The sequence below is a fragment of the Gobio gobio genome, assembly GCF_949357685.1.
Source record: "Gobio gobio genome assembly, chromosome: 20".
Lineage (NCBI taxonomy): Eukaryota > Metazoa > Chordata > Actinopteri > Cypriniformes > Gobionidae > Gobio > Gobio gobio.
In genome coordinates this window covers 33,668,223-33,683,718 of record NC_137113.1, presented here as the reverse complement: position 1 = coordinate 33,683,718, position 15,496 = coordinate 33,668,223, and the positions used below count along the sequence as shown (strand labels likewise).

Genomic DNA, 15,496 nt, shown 5'->3' with positions numbered 1-15,496 from the left:
ATATATATATATATATATATATAAAAAAAAAGCATTACAAGATTCTTTTGTAATTACATAAATCACAAATAATCCAAATTATCCAGGTTGTGATGCTTCATCTGATTTTAAATACTTTATTAAGGCCATTATGGATTAATTATTCCGTTTAGTCCTAAATGTGAAGCATTTCCAACCTTTCATACTAAATCCTTCTGCACAAGACCATAATGCTAGTCTTCATCAGAACTACTGTCCTCCTCAGGTTCAGACACGTCAGCGATGGGGAACCTCAAGATGGCCGCCACTCCACTCAGCTGATTCAACTCTACAGAGACAAAAAAAAAAAAATCACACCATTTCAGGTCACATGGCGATCTAAAATTATTATCTCTGAAACAAAGACTTTGAAAAAAAAAACTTACGTTCTCCAGATACATGCAGGCTTGAGAATATTCTTTAAGGAAAGGGGGGGGGGGGGGGTATGGAGTCAACATTATTGGTGCCTAATATTTCCCATAACACAGACAGCACTATAAATATATGCACTTACTGGATTGAAAAATTATATATGAATACCTGACATTTCCTCCATTGTCCTTTACACTGTCAACAAGCCGAACATACCGGCTGCGGGTGGCTATGTCTTGATGTCTATCATGAAGAAGAAGAAAAAAAAAATAAAAAATATATATATATATATTATATTTTCTATATGAAGTTAAAGAGGCAAATAATGAATTAATTACTTTCATAAGTACCTAAATAGTTTGTCGCTGATCAACAGGATGTCGATGGCTAAAGCTTCACTCGCTCTTTCCACATGAGCCAATCTGTCCAGAACAAAAGCTTTATTAATATATGCAAAGATGATCATGTAATTATAAATGATCATGTATCAATAATGTTACATGCCATTGATTAACCTGAAATGCAAATGTTTTGTGTGTAATATTGACAGGAATGACTCTATAACTAAATTGTGGTGAGTTTGATCACCCATAGAAAGCTCGATCAGGCTCCTGTTGAAGCATCTTGTAAAAGTCTTCCAAAGCCTTGACCTCTCCAGCTGCCTAAAACAGAAAGAAAGAAAGAAAAAAACGAATCAATAAACACAGTGCTTGCAGAATGCTACAAACTATGAGCAAATGTACAAATCCAAACTTAGTCACCTTGGTGTCAGACAATCGAGCCGTGACTGCTGGATCACAGAGCACTTCTGTAGAAATAAAATCTCACATTTATGATGTCACTTTAAAAACTGAAATCAATTTCTAAAAATTCTCATAAAATATGAGTAAACGTTGCTCGCTGCAGCCAATGAAGACCATAGGCTGGCATTAAATGCAAATTTGTAAGTAAGATTGAAATTACTGACAACTCAGTATTGGTTTTATCTTTTGGCAGACAATAACTCAATTTATTGTGCACTTTGATCTTTGAAACTTTGCAGAACTTTTACATTCACAAACAGCTATATTACACACTGCGTGAAAGGTAATAAGGAAATTCTCCTTCTCAGTATACAAATTTTTGTCCAATCAAATGCTCTTTTGAATCACAGCATATTCAATTATTTATTATTTTTCCCACAAACCCAAGGTTAATAATTAGCATAAAACACACCCAAATCATATCCATATAAGGGGTTATATGAAGCACTCTCATATAGTGTATACACACATAAATGATTTACTATGTGTAATTTTAAATATCTATTTTGTATTTGTGTATATGTGGTTTCAACTGTTCCTAAATGTTTTATACATTTTGAATTTAGTACGAATGTTTGTGAAAATTGCCATACACAGAGATCACACAGAATCCACAGCTTTGTGGCGTATTGTAGAGACAGAATGTGCTATCTGCTCACTCGGTGTCTGTGAAATAAATGACTGTTTTAATAATATTAACATTTCTCGTCCAACAGTTTTGAGTCAAAGCACTCATGCACATCCTAATACTGATGCTCTTCAGTGTAATAAGCGGTTTTGTGACACTGAACTGGAGCATCCTTTACATAACATGATGAATATTTGATGTAACAAATGATTCAAATAATTTAGCTTTTTATTTGGTTGATTTCTGCATTTAGTACACATTCATAAATGTCTGATCAGGGTCTAGTGGACCCATACCGCTGGTTGGACTATGGATTGTGGTGCTATGGAGGAAATTTCCATGGCACATTAACCTAAGGCAGTTTGATTTGAAACTTTGAATTTATGTTTTTTTTCATTTGCCAACTAAAAACAAAAATGAAAGACAAAAAAAAAAGCAGCGTGATCAGATTAAATTGTGTGTCATTCACTAAACCTCTCCAAAACGTGTAAATTAGATTATTAATCTTTATTCTGTTAATGGTCCTGATTTGTAAAAGCAGATAGCTTCATACCTTTGCATCATTTAATTCATAGCACAGCCATGGCCAAAAGTATTAGCAGTGACATAAATGTTTCGCAAAGTTTGCTTCAGTTGATTCACATTGTTCGCAGAGTGATCAGATGCTTTTAATAATTGCAAAAGGCTTCATTGGCAGAGAAAATTTGTTCAAAATGACTAGCTAACAAACTTGAATATTGAATTTCACTAATCATATCATCAGCTCATATGTGACCCTGTAAATTGAGATTTATGTATCATTCGAAAGCTAAATAAATAAGCTTTCCATTTATATTTGGTTTGTTAGGATAGGACAATTTAGCCAAGCTACAACTATTTGAAAATCTGGAATCTGAGGGTGCAAAAAAATCTAAATATTGAGAAAATCGACTTTAATGTTGTCCAAATGAAGTCCTTAGCAATGCATATAACTACTAATAATAATTGTTTGATATATTTTCGGTAGGACATTTACAAAATATCTTCATGGAACATGATCTTTACTTAATATCCTAATGATTTTTGGCACAAAAAAAAGAGATAATTTTGACCTATACAATGTAATGTTGGATATTGCCACAGATATACCTGTGCAACATATAACTAGTACTTGTTCACACTTATATATGTGACCCTGGACCACAAAACCAGTCAGGTGAAATCTGAAATCACTCTATCATTATGATTGGATTATAAGAGAATAAAAGCTATAAAATGAGGGAAGAAGTGCTTCCAATCATTGTGTTCTTATGTTGGCAATTGCCTCCAAAGAATGCCACAATACAGAATGGGATTAAAAGTCCTGCAAGAGCAAATTTCAACGATCCGGGAGCAATTTGGTGATGATCCATGCATTTTCCAGCATGATGGAGCACCATGTCACAAGACAAGAGTGATAATGGTGTGGCTCAGAGATCATTACATTGACATTTTTGGATCCGTGGCCAGGCAAATCTTAATCCCACAGAGAACCTGTGGTCAATCCTCAAAAGGCGAGTGGAAAAGCAGGCGCCCAGAAATGATGTGATCAACCCTGAGCACTAAGGCACTATAATTTGAGAGGACACATTCTGGGGACACCTGAGACTTATATTACATCTTGTAAAAAGAGGCATAATAGATCCCCTTTAAAACTTATGAAATGCTTATTGTTTTCCAGTATACCATAGAAACATGTGAAAAAATTATCTACAAATATTGAAGCAACAAACTTTGCAAAACACAAATTGTATGTAACTGTCAAAATGTTTGGCCATGACTGTATTAATGCTTTATACACTTATTATTCATGTTGTGAAACCAGCTTTTGTGTTTGTCAAATAAACGCTAATGCACGTGTAATACTAATGCATCTGTAAGTTGATCTGGCTGTCAACTGTCTTTAGGTCGGAGGTGTCCAATCATGCTACTGGAGGGCCACTGTCCCTCAGAGTTTAGCTGCAAGTGACTTTAGATCATTTAATGCTATTCTATTAATTAGACTACTGATTTAAGAACATATTTTCCCCTTTTCACAGCCTCTTCCAATGTACCATTTATAACTGCTATCCCTGTAAACCTTGGCAATGAAAATGTAAGGTTTTGCACATCCCTACTTTAACAGAGGTGAACAGAGGATTGAGGAACTCTGACCTTTGAGAGAATACTTGTGTCCAGACGAGGAGTGCACCATCATGAACTTGGGTCTGTTCTCCAGAAGAATTTTGCAGTCTTGTCTCACTGCCTCTTTAAAGAGGTACGAGATGAACTGATCTTTCACAAAGCCTGGACTAGCCACCAGAATACACTTCACCACTGAGAAACACATACATAAAAAAACATCAGTATTTATTTGTCCATTGTACATGATCAGATTTTTCTTTTCTTTTTTAATTACCATCAAAATTGAAGTGTCTCAGAATGCCCTGCATGACAGCCTCATAAAATCGATCTAATGCCTGAAATAGAACACATCAATGTCACTGTATATATCATATAAATTTCTATAAGCATAGAACCTACTACATTTGTACAAAATGTGCAGTACACAAAAGAGTACAATGCAACCAGAATTAATATCAGTAGTGACAACATCTAGTTCTCATTCTTAGATTCTTAAAGTTGAATTTAAAATTCAATAAATGGATAAAAAAAAAATTATGTCATAATTAGGTAAACTTGTGAACGGGAAACTGAAGCACATATAATTTTTGCATTCCCATTTGCTCTGATAACAAATATAAAAAAAATCCATGATTGCATTTACACGATTCTCCAAAAGAGAAACAAAAAAAGTGAGAGAAATTGATTACAGCAGTCACAAAAGACTGAAAGAATGTTAAATTCACCACCACTCCCCTCAGTAGATGTATTAAAAAAAAAAATATCACAAAATTTACTAGTTTTTCATAGTTTAATAGGCAGTGTGATAGAAGACAAAGAAAGTATAAAATTATTTATGATGTCAATAAATGTGGAAACACGTCATCAGAGTCCAAAAAGGGCCCGATGAGATAATCCCAACATTATACTGTTTCACATAGGCCTGGTTTCACAGACAAGGCTTAGATTAAGCCAGGATTAGGCCTTTACTGATGTGCATCTTGAGACAAAACAATGACACTGACATATTGTTCCCAGCAAGCAATATCCGCCATTTCACCATCTCGGTTAACTACAGACCCGATATAGTTTGGCTATGAGAAGCCCACTTCTGGTTTGGTTACATGTCGTTTTTGCCAAAATAACTTGCGAGATGTATGATATTCTATCATGTAAGCAGTCAACAGTGATTACAAGGTGTTTGGTTTAATTTCTTTGACATGTTCATGTTCAAGATTACTTGTCTATTCTTGGGCTATGGTAAAAAAATTGGACTATAAAATTTCACTGACAGCCCAAATTTTGCCTTGTTTTATCCTAGACGTCAGGGTTGTGTTTGGCCGGCTATTAGACATCTTTTAAATGCAAAATTGCTTGCTGGGTTGCTTTCAGTTAAAACTGCTCAAACATACATTATAGTCAGGACTAGGCTTAAGCCTTATCTGCGAAACCAGGGGAGACTATCTACAACAAGGGCTCAAAAAAAACATTAATGGTGTCGGTCGGTTGGACCGTCAGAAAGACAGACCGATAGTTAGGAGATGAGGGTAATCTGCAAAACGATAAGATCTTAATTGGGCGGATGAAATTGAGACAGTAAGACAGGACGAGTTGACCAATCAGAGGAAAAGACATGTACGAATCAAATATTCAAGCCTGTGGTGAGATGCCTGTTCCACAATCAGCATCACTCCTGAAAACGACAACCCACTGTGTTTCTTTTGGCAATAAACATCGAGCTGAAATTTTTTTCCGTTCTTAAAAAAATAAGACATTTTCTGTCTCTTTATTCCTTTTTTAAAAGAAAATAATTTGGCCAAACTAAGTGCGTTGTTCATGATAATTCCTTTGTGTTCTTGTTGAAATTTTCTTTGGTTTGGTTATCGTTTTTGTTCGTTGAAACTGTTGAGAGCCCTGTAGGCAGTAGAATATATACACAGTACTACTAATGCGATCATTTCTAAAACGATAGCATTCCATTTCATACAAAGCTATTATATATTAAAGCTGAAATCCCTTGGTAAAGTTTGAAGCATAATTCACATTGATCTACTATCAAATTATAGGATATTTGGGTGACTGTACCAACAGCCTTTAGCTACCCAAGATAAACATCTAGTAGTAAGGCAATTTTATTTGTCCTATATATTTATAAACAAAAAATTGTTAGATTTATTGTTGCAAAGTTTTATCGGTTCACCTTGTCATGTTGAGCACAACTGCCTTTCCTCTTGCGGGGAATGGTGACCTCAATCTTCCCCCTGAGTAAGGTCATGGCTGGAGTTACGAGAACCAGATTGGCCAGACCTTCCTGCATCACGACAGCAGCCACATCTGCTTTTTGAGCGGGATCACATGCCTGCTCTATAGATAAGGATTCAAATAAACCGGTGATGAGCAGGATCAGATTCATCAACTTTTTAATACACTCATGGCTGGTCTATGCCATGCATTGTAAGTGAACGGTGACTACAGTTGTCAAACCAAGATACTTGGTCGAATTATGACTACAAAATGTGTAACTGTTACTCATGAATAAGGCAAAGGAAACATGTTTAAACACAGAGGTCATGTTTCTAATGTGGTGTCCTTATGAAGCAGATGTGCCTGTAAATGCTCACACAAAAATGTGGATACTTTTTGCACACACTTGGTCCCACCACTACTGCCTTTTAGGTCTTACCCACACTTCTCATTGGAGCGATGTGGAAAGAATTAAAGGTGTCAAGACATGAGAAATCAAATTTGCCTAAATCTTTTGACATATAAGAGGTCTTCAGTGTACAGTGTAAATGAGAGTTCACAAAGAAACTTTTGTTGACAGATGAAGAAGTCAGCTGTAACAATTTAATAATGCTTTGTCTGTAAATTATGTTTTTTTTTTTATGATACATTCACAATTATTCACATGCAATAGAGAGTGGGTGTTAATACTGTTTTCTATGCAACCATGTTAGCTAATCATAACAGTGGCCGTTTACTGACAAGCCTTAAACAAGCCACACCTTAAACATGGATCATTTCAGACAGAGGGCCAGAATGAAGGTTGAAAATAATGGTTTCTCAATCTCAATTGTTTCTTTGTATATGTTGAGAAACAATTATTTTCAACCTTCATTCTGGCCCTCTGTCTGAAATGATACATTTTTAAGGTGTTTTTACATTATGCATTATTTTACATTATTACCAAAGAATTTTACATGATCAGTAACATAAAAAAAATCCATGTCATGACCAGTGTTGCATTACAAACTTGAGTTACGTTTTATTATTACTTTTTCCAAGTAACTAGTAAAGTAACGCATTACTTTTCAAATTTACAAAAAAATATCTGAGTTACTTTTTCACATTAATTTGACTGACAGCTCTCCTGCATCCATGTTGAGAAAAATAAGTGCAGAGGCGTTGTGTGTAAACATGATGGTTATTGTAGTTCCAGACTAAATGTGAGCATTTATTTATCTCGATTGCACAATAAAGATTCTGTACTCCTCAAAATGAATAAAATCAGAGTACTATGCAAACCTCCAATAATTAAATGTTAAATAAAACAACTATTTTTATGTATAATCTACCTTTATATTGAATTTACCAATGTCTTGCTGCTGACCTTTGATGATGAAAATTACTAGATTTTTTGTTTTTATTGTAAAACTTTTTTCTCCTGCATCCTATCCTACCATTATCCAGAACGGCGGCACATCAGAGCTGCCCCTCTACTGTTCATGCGTGAATTTGCATTTTTAACTCAGCCTGGGGCTTATTATTTCACTTTTGGTATGAAGAGGTCTTTACCGTTGCACAAAAATATAACTTTGTTATAAAAAAAAACAAGCCCAGGTGAGAAAAAGTAACGCAAAAGTAACGTAACGCATTACTTTTCTTAAAAAGTAACTTGGTTACTTTTTAAGGGAGTAACGCAATATTGTAATGCATTACTTTTCAAAGTAACTTTCCCCAACACTGGTCATGACCCCTTTAAAGACATAATTTACCATAACAGCATTAATAAAGTCATTTCTGCCTTTTTTGTACAATTATTTGCATTCAGATGTACTTTTGCTGACTAATTAGCAAAAGGTCATCCAGAACTTGAGGGTCAAATGTGACACACATCATAATCTGAAGACCACGCCCACCGGGTGGGGGCTCAATCAAACCGTCTCCATTGACTTTGTATTCAGTGAAGCCGCCTCCTTGTCATTTTTTACTTATAACAAAAAACAGAACAATGTCTAAATGATATGTGACAAGGTATACAGCAAACAAGCTAAAAAACCCAGAACCAAAAAAAAGTTTTGAACATAATAACCGACAGGAAATAAAACTGATATTTGGATATTTGACTTAACAGTGACTAATTGTTTACTGCACAGTGTCAGGATCGCAAAATGTACACATTCATCCTGCTGATGTTTCACGTCTTATTGCCTGTATCCACTTTTGTCACCTTAACGCTAATTTTTTTGGGTTGACAGCTTATAAAAACTTGGTGTATAGCAAACAATCTAATAAACATAGAACTCTGTCACACAACAGCTTTTAGACATTGTTCTATTTTTTGTTATAAGTCGGAAATGACAAGGAGGCCGCTTCACGCAATACAAAATCAATGGAGAGTGTTGGATTACCCCCCCCCCTATGTGGGCGTGGCCTAAATATGCTCTGTCTCTACAGAGTGATGCAGGTATGACATCACTTTGTAGGCCAAAACGTGGAAGTGCATTAGCATTTTAACACTTCTGGTTCCATCGTCCCGAAGTCGATGGGTTTTTTGAATGGGATTTTGTTTAAATGGCTGAAATAAGGTGTGTGGTTAACACCAGCTCAAAACACTTTCACGTTTTATTCTAAGACATAAAATACATCAGTATAACCCCACTCGTGATTTTTTTAAGCTGTTGTGTGTCTTGAAAAAGGCGGTTGCTAACAAGTGGCTAAATGGGACTACAGAGGCAGTAAGGGTGTTATAACGTCATCACGCCAAACAGGTAAACTCAGTCCGCTTTCACAGCCTCGATATGCTTATATTTGTGCTCTTATAAACTAATCTAGCTCAAACGTTCAGTGATAAAGTTTAGATAAAAACTAAAAGATTTGTCGGAAGCTTAGTGATGGTGACGTTGAAGTCGAGCGATTCTGGTGTAGTCCGTTTATAGCCTTTAGCTTCTCGAATGCATTTAGGCTTCAAAAATCATAAAAGTTGCATTCATCTGTAATAATTATCTTGATGGACAAAATGTGTAAGTATCAGAGCTTGTTTTTTGCAATAATCCAAAAGCCCATGAAAAAAATCCTTTTGGGTTTTTGATGGGAAACCAGCGACTGGCCGTAGGGCTGTAACGATTTGACCAAAAATAAAAACCTCGATTAATTGAACATTTTACCTCGATTATGATTAATGAACGATTATTTTGCTTCTTTTTGTACTTTTTTTTTTGCCCTCGTAAGATTTTTGACAAAGTTCACTGATAAGGTTTGTACTTTAAATATTTTCTACTATTAAAGATGGAATTTTTTTTTTTCTACTGAAAAGAGCATTTCTTTGTGATTTTAAAATACTTGAAGGAAACGGTTCACTTTCAGCAGTTATTATCTGTTATTGGCAGATTTCTGTTTGTTGTAGCTACATCAGATACAGATAAATTGGCACAGTAGGTCTACATTACATTTATTTGAATGCATTAATGAGAGAGTGATTGTGTGTGAATTACTCATACCGTCTCTATTCATTATGAAGCTGTGGTTTGTACTTACTTCAAAGGTATTAAAATATATGCAACACGCAACACAACACGCGCGATCTTCACGTGATGTGCGAGCTTCTGTCTGAATGTTCGTTTGTCGCAATATATCAGGTTCAACATAATACACATCTGATGGTCGAAACTCGCTTTAATGTTCAAACTGGCAGGGCTTAAAACACATACAAATGGCAAAGCTTTGTGAGGACGCAGGTGAAAGAGGTCTGCCTTCAGGGCGCGTGCTCGTTGTCAGAGACGCGACACGGCTCGGCTCTCTGTGTCACAGAAAAAAGCTGAGCACTGAACGGAGAAGTTTTCCGTATTGTTGTTATAGTGTTGTTATAGTGAATAGTGCACAATAGCTTTAAATGTTGAATATGGCAAGCCTTTAAACGCATACTTGACAAACTTTATGAGCACGAAAGTGAAAGCGACTTCGGGGCTTGCGCGCGCCGTCTCTCTGTGTGTGTGTGTGTGTGTGTGTCAGCGCGTAGGCTATAAGAACGGCAATTAACTGACCTGTATAAACTGTGTAAAACATGCAGTTACTACAGGGAGTGCAGAATTATTAGGCACGTTGATTTTCTGATCATATTTTTTTTCCAGGCACATTTGACCAATTCCAAACCACAGTAATCCTAATAACTACTATTGATTTAGTATTTAATAATGTATAAGTGATATATAATTGTTCATGAAGGCTGGAAATGAAAATCACCTTATATTCAGATGTGCAGAATTATTAGGCATGTTTTCTTTTACAGATAAATTGAGCCAAAAAAAGAGATTTAACTCAGACTGAAAAGTCAAAAAGTATTAAATGCCCATGAGAAGGATGCAATACTAATGCAATACTAGACATTGCAGTTAAGGCATGACCATTGGACAGTGGACACCTGTTAACCGCAAAAGAATTTAGAATTAAGGTGAAGAATTAAGGGTGAAACCATCAGGAACCCTTTAGTCTCCAGCGCCACCATTTTCCAAAGCTGCAACCTACCTGGAGTCTCCAGAAGTGCAAGGTGTCAGGATCTCAGAGACTTCAGTTAGGTAAAGAATCCTAAAAAATGACCCCCACTAGATAAGAATCACAAGCTGAAGTGTTGTAAAATACATGAAGCCTGCTTTTTTATAGGCTTTATAGGTTTTATAGGTTGAGAATGACTCTTGAAGGACCAGCACCACATCCTCTAGTACCACTGTTTGAAGAATTCATCTTCCAGAATCTGGCAGTACGTTTTGGGAGTTCATTTTAGTCCATCCTGAAGTCCGTTTTGCAGAGATGGACTAAAAATGAACTCCCAAAACGTACTGCCAGATTCTGGAAGATGAATTCTTCAAACAGTGGTACTAGAGGATGTGGTGCTGGTCCTTCAAGAGTCACTCTCAACCTATCTGTCCATAAAGCCTATAAAAAAACCTTCTTCATGTATTTTACAACACTTCAGCTTGTGATTCTTATCTAGTGGGGGTCATTTTTTAGGATTCTTTACCTAACTGAAGTCTCTGAGATCCTGACACCTTGCACTTCTGGAGACTCCAGGTAGGTTGCAGCTCTGGAAAATGGTGGCGCTGGAGACTAAAGGGTTCCTGATGGTTTCACCTTTAATTCTTCACCTTAATTCTTCATTCTTTTGCAGTTAACAGTTGTCTTTTCTTCACCACCTGTTTTTGTCAGATCCTGCTGACCCAACGAGCATTTCACTGTCCAATGGTCATGCCTTAACTGCAATGTCTAGTATTGCATCCTTCTCATGGGCATTTAATACTTTTTGACTTTTCAGTCTGAGTTAAATCTCTTTTTTGGCTCAATTTATCTGTAAAAGAAAACATGCCTAATAATTCTGCACACCTGAATATAAGGTGATTTTCATTTCCAGCCTTCATGAACAATTATATATCACTTATACATTATTAAATACTAAATCAATAGTAGTTATTAGGATTACTGTGGTTTGGAATTGGTCAAATGTGCCTGGAAAAAAAATATGATCAGAAAATCAACGTGCCTAATAATTCTGCACTCCCTGTATAGTGATTCTGGGCATCTATAAACAAAGATCACCGCTCCTGCATCTGTCTGTGTGCCTGTAAACTGCATTTGATGTGACTGACGGGGCGGAGTCACGTGAAAACCGAAATAACCGACATGGGAAAAATACGTCGGTTAGAGTTCTGAATGTCGGTTTCGGTTACTTTTCGATTAATCGTACAGCCCTAGCGTGATGCTAACTGCACCACTAACTGGTCAAAGCGATCACCAATGGAATTATTCAAGTTTGGGTGGGAAATAATGTAAAGAGAGATACCGGATGAGAGTCATGTCCTAAGTAAATGCAAAAATAAATTTATATTAATTTTTCAGCTTGATAGACATGATCACCATCCATTTTTCCAAAGTTGGGTGTCTACATGATGCAAAAATATTATACATTTTTTTGTAATTTTTTAACAAAACAGTTCTAAATTTCAAACATTACATAGTATGTACAATTTTCATTAGCTAGAAAAGCTCATTTTAATATGAAAATACACTAAAAACACAACACATTACCAATTCTGTCCAGCACCACACTGTCCCAGACTTTTTTGGCGAGCGTGAACTTCCTGTTGAGCTCCAGCTCAATGGTATGATAGGCACCCATCTATATAATGACACAAGAAAAGAAATAGCTGGAATGAAAGTCATTTCACATTTAGACTAAAATAACACATCCCCTGAGGGTCAATGGTAATGCTAATTATAAATGTTATCCCCATTAATATTCAAATATATAAAGTATAAATTATACGTTAGGAGCAAAGCTATAGTCATATATTTTAAGCACACAGTTTGCATCTAAGGGATGAAAATTTCATATCACCTTTATAGTGACCAAAATTATCACGATTATCAATATTATCACGGCTTTGTTAAAATGAGATTAAAGTGTTCAAAAAGAACAGATGACTGAAAACATTTCAACAAGTTTTATATTTGAAAATAAACAAACAACAAATAAAACAAGTCGCTCTTTATGTACTTTAAGCAAAATTCTATTCTGTGGCATTTCCTACCTTATAATGACCATCGTCAATAGCAACGCATTATAACAGCACGCATCCATGCATCATAACGGACACGCTCTCTTGTTTCATTCAAATGCAACTTGCCGTCTTCGTTTTGCATGTTCTGCAGACAGGGTGACCATCCTCGATTAGGTTTCCCTCAGGACTTTTGTAAAAGCCAAAATATGACCACACCTCAGATTTGGTCCTTTTAGAAGGCTGAAAAATCTCCCGAGAGCTGTCACTGCCTTCTGCCATTTCTTCTCGTTCAAAAAACAACGTTGCGCACTGCGCCTGAACCAGACTGATGCTGACTGGACAGGATTTACAGCGAGTTTTCAAAATCGATAATCAAACAGTTTTAATGATAATTACATTTTAAACGATAATACTAACCATCAGTACATTTGATTGTGGTTTATCGTGAAACCGGTAATCGTTCCATCCCTATTTGTATCATAAATTGCCATCGGGCAATTTGAAAATATGCCATTGAAATATGAAAAAAAAAAGGACTAAACCATTATAAATGCTCACTGACCTTCACATACTGGTTCTCCTGGATGTTTGTTCCTTTGACTCTGAGCTGACAGGCCTGGGAATCAAAGTCTATCGTCTCCACACATAAAGTCAGTGTGGTACGCACACGTGAACTGCCCACGCTGCCCGTGGAGGACTCCGTCTGCACTTTCCTGTTTGTGACATCAGATTGTTTTCATCATTGAACAGATGGGCAAAATCTCTGATATTAAGTGTGATAAACCAAAACTGGAAAAAGACAAGTTAGTGTGGTTGGAAAAAAGAGAAACAGACCTGATGGTTGAAGCTCTGAGGCTGTCGCCCACCTGCAGCAGGTTGTATGTGTGCCACATATCCTCTGCTTCATCAGGTATTAGTGTCACCTGACTAAAAGAAGGAAATCTAAAATAAATAGTTGGCAACTGAAATATTCATGTTTGTCTTGTTACACCCTGCCCAAGGCTATAGACTCTGACATTCAAGTATTTAATCTGATATGAATAGTATCATAAATGTTGTTTCTTACCCTTAAATAATGATGATAAATAACATATTTAAGGTTGATTTGTTTCTTTACTTGTATTAATGTAATTATACTAACTACTGTAGTGATTTCATGGTGAGAGTCAGACTAAAATATATACTTGCTTGTGTCCAAGCAAGTCTGGCCTCAATTCAATAAAAATGTTTTCAAATGGGTCAACCCAAAAACCGTGGCCCACTATGTAATTTTAGCATTCGATATTCTGACTCAATCAAGAATCAGAAATACATCAAAATACTTAAGGCGGTCAGACAGAGCACTCTGGCATAATTTAACTAAAAATAAAATAATTAAAAAAGGTTCATGTCATTAAACCTGATGATCAAAAATATCTAAAACTAAGAATTAATAAAAACGATATAAACATTTTTAAAAATGCTAAAACGTTAAAGGTCAGATTAAAACGTAAATTACAACAACAACAAAAAAAAAAACACTTGAAAAATATTAAAAAAATACGCTGCCGGTTCTTGCTATTCTAACTCGGTACTTGGTAATGTTTTAGTACAATAAAAATGTCTCCATCTAAAATCTTCCAGCACCCCTGAATCAAATGGTTATGTTTATCCATTTCTGTCACTTTTTGTGTTTGTATACCAAATAAGCACCCCCAGATAGTCATGATAACTTACACCATAACATGGTACTGCCAAAGCACTCGACTCAGAAAGCGCACCATATAAACATTAAAAAACAATATCACTTGCGGTACCTGTTAATGTAACGCGGTACTTGGTAATGTTTTAGTAAATAAAAAGTGTTCCTTCCTCTAAAATTTTCCAGCACCTCTGAATCAAGTGGATATACGTGTATCCATTTCTGTCACTTTGTTTTGTTTGTAAGTACCCGGGTATTGTCAAATGATACCATAACTGCATCATGGTACTGCCACAGCACTCGACTCAGAAAGCGCACCATATAAAGATTAAAAAACAAATAAATATGAAAAAAAAAAACTTAAAAACATGCTAAATATTTATACAAAACTATATTACTTGCGGTATTTGTTAATGTAACTCGGTACTTGGTAATGTTTTAGTAAATAAAAAGGTATCCTTCCTCTAAAATCTTCCCGCACTTCTGAATCAAGTGGATATACGTGTATCCATTTCTGTCACTTTGTTTTGTTTGCAAGTACCCAGGTTTTGTCATATGATACCATAACTGCATCATGGTACTGCCACAGCACTCGACTCGGAAAGCGCACAACATGATGTCCAAAAGTGCTGTACAGATAGACACAGTCATGTGCTCTCAAACACTCACCCGGCATTATCCTTCTCGATGTCTTTATGAACCAACTTCATGGTCAAAGAGGTTAGCTATTCAAAAACAAAATACATATTTGATTGCGAGTGTCCTACTCCATTTAACCGTCGGTTTTGGTGACGTTTCCGCATCAGCATTGGCACATTCTGCCACTTTAGAATGAATCAGACGATTCGAACGGTCGCTTTCTGAGCGCGTCATTGGCTAATAGATTGCGTCATTGAGTTATTTCTATCTTTGGTTACTTCCGTAGGTTGAACGAACGAATGATTTTTATATTTCAGTACATTTTATGACTAATTATTAGCAATCCATCTAACCTGAGAAAAGTTTTACATCGCTATCTTGACGAGGGTTAAATGTATACTGTGAATCTGAGATTATACACTGATGATTGTGATTTTAATGTGCTTATTAACAATTAAATATG

The 15,496-nt window shown here is 35.9% G+C and overlaps 1 protein-coding gene across 2 annotated transcripts; it reads right to left on the bottom strand.

Moving 5' to 3' along the window:
* Window positions 1-81: 81 nt before the first annotated feature.
* Window positions 82-15,268, bottom strand: pelo (pelota mRNA surveillance and ribosome rescue factor). Of its 2 annotated transcripts, none has more exons than XM_079846162.1 (13): window positions 15,064-15,268; window positions 13,548-13,640; window positions 13,276-13,426; window positions 12,241-12,331; window positions 6,143-6,306; window positions 4,238-4,298; window positions 3,994-4,155; window positions 1,152-1,198; window positions 979-1,052; window positions 741-812; window positions 559-633; window positions 405-436; window positions 82-307 (listed from the first exon to the last, which is right to left on the bottom strand). In XM_079846162.1, exons 1-13 carry the CDS (start codon window positions 15,102-15,104, stop codon window positions 213-215), a joined length of 1,158 nt encoding a protein of 385 aa, XP_079702288.1. In that variant the 5' UTR covers window positions 15,105-15,268; the 3' UTR covers window positions 82-212. The 2 variants fall into 2 exon arrangements, with proteins under 2 accessions (XP_079702288.1, XP_079702289.1); XM_079846163.1 differs by having other exon boundaries at window positions 83-307; window positions 1,152-1,195.
* Window positions 15,269-15,496: the final 228 nt, after the last annotated feature.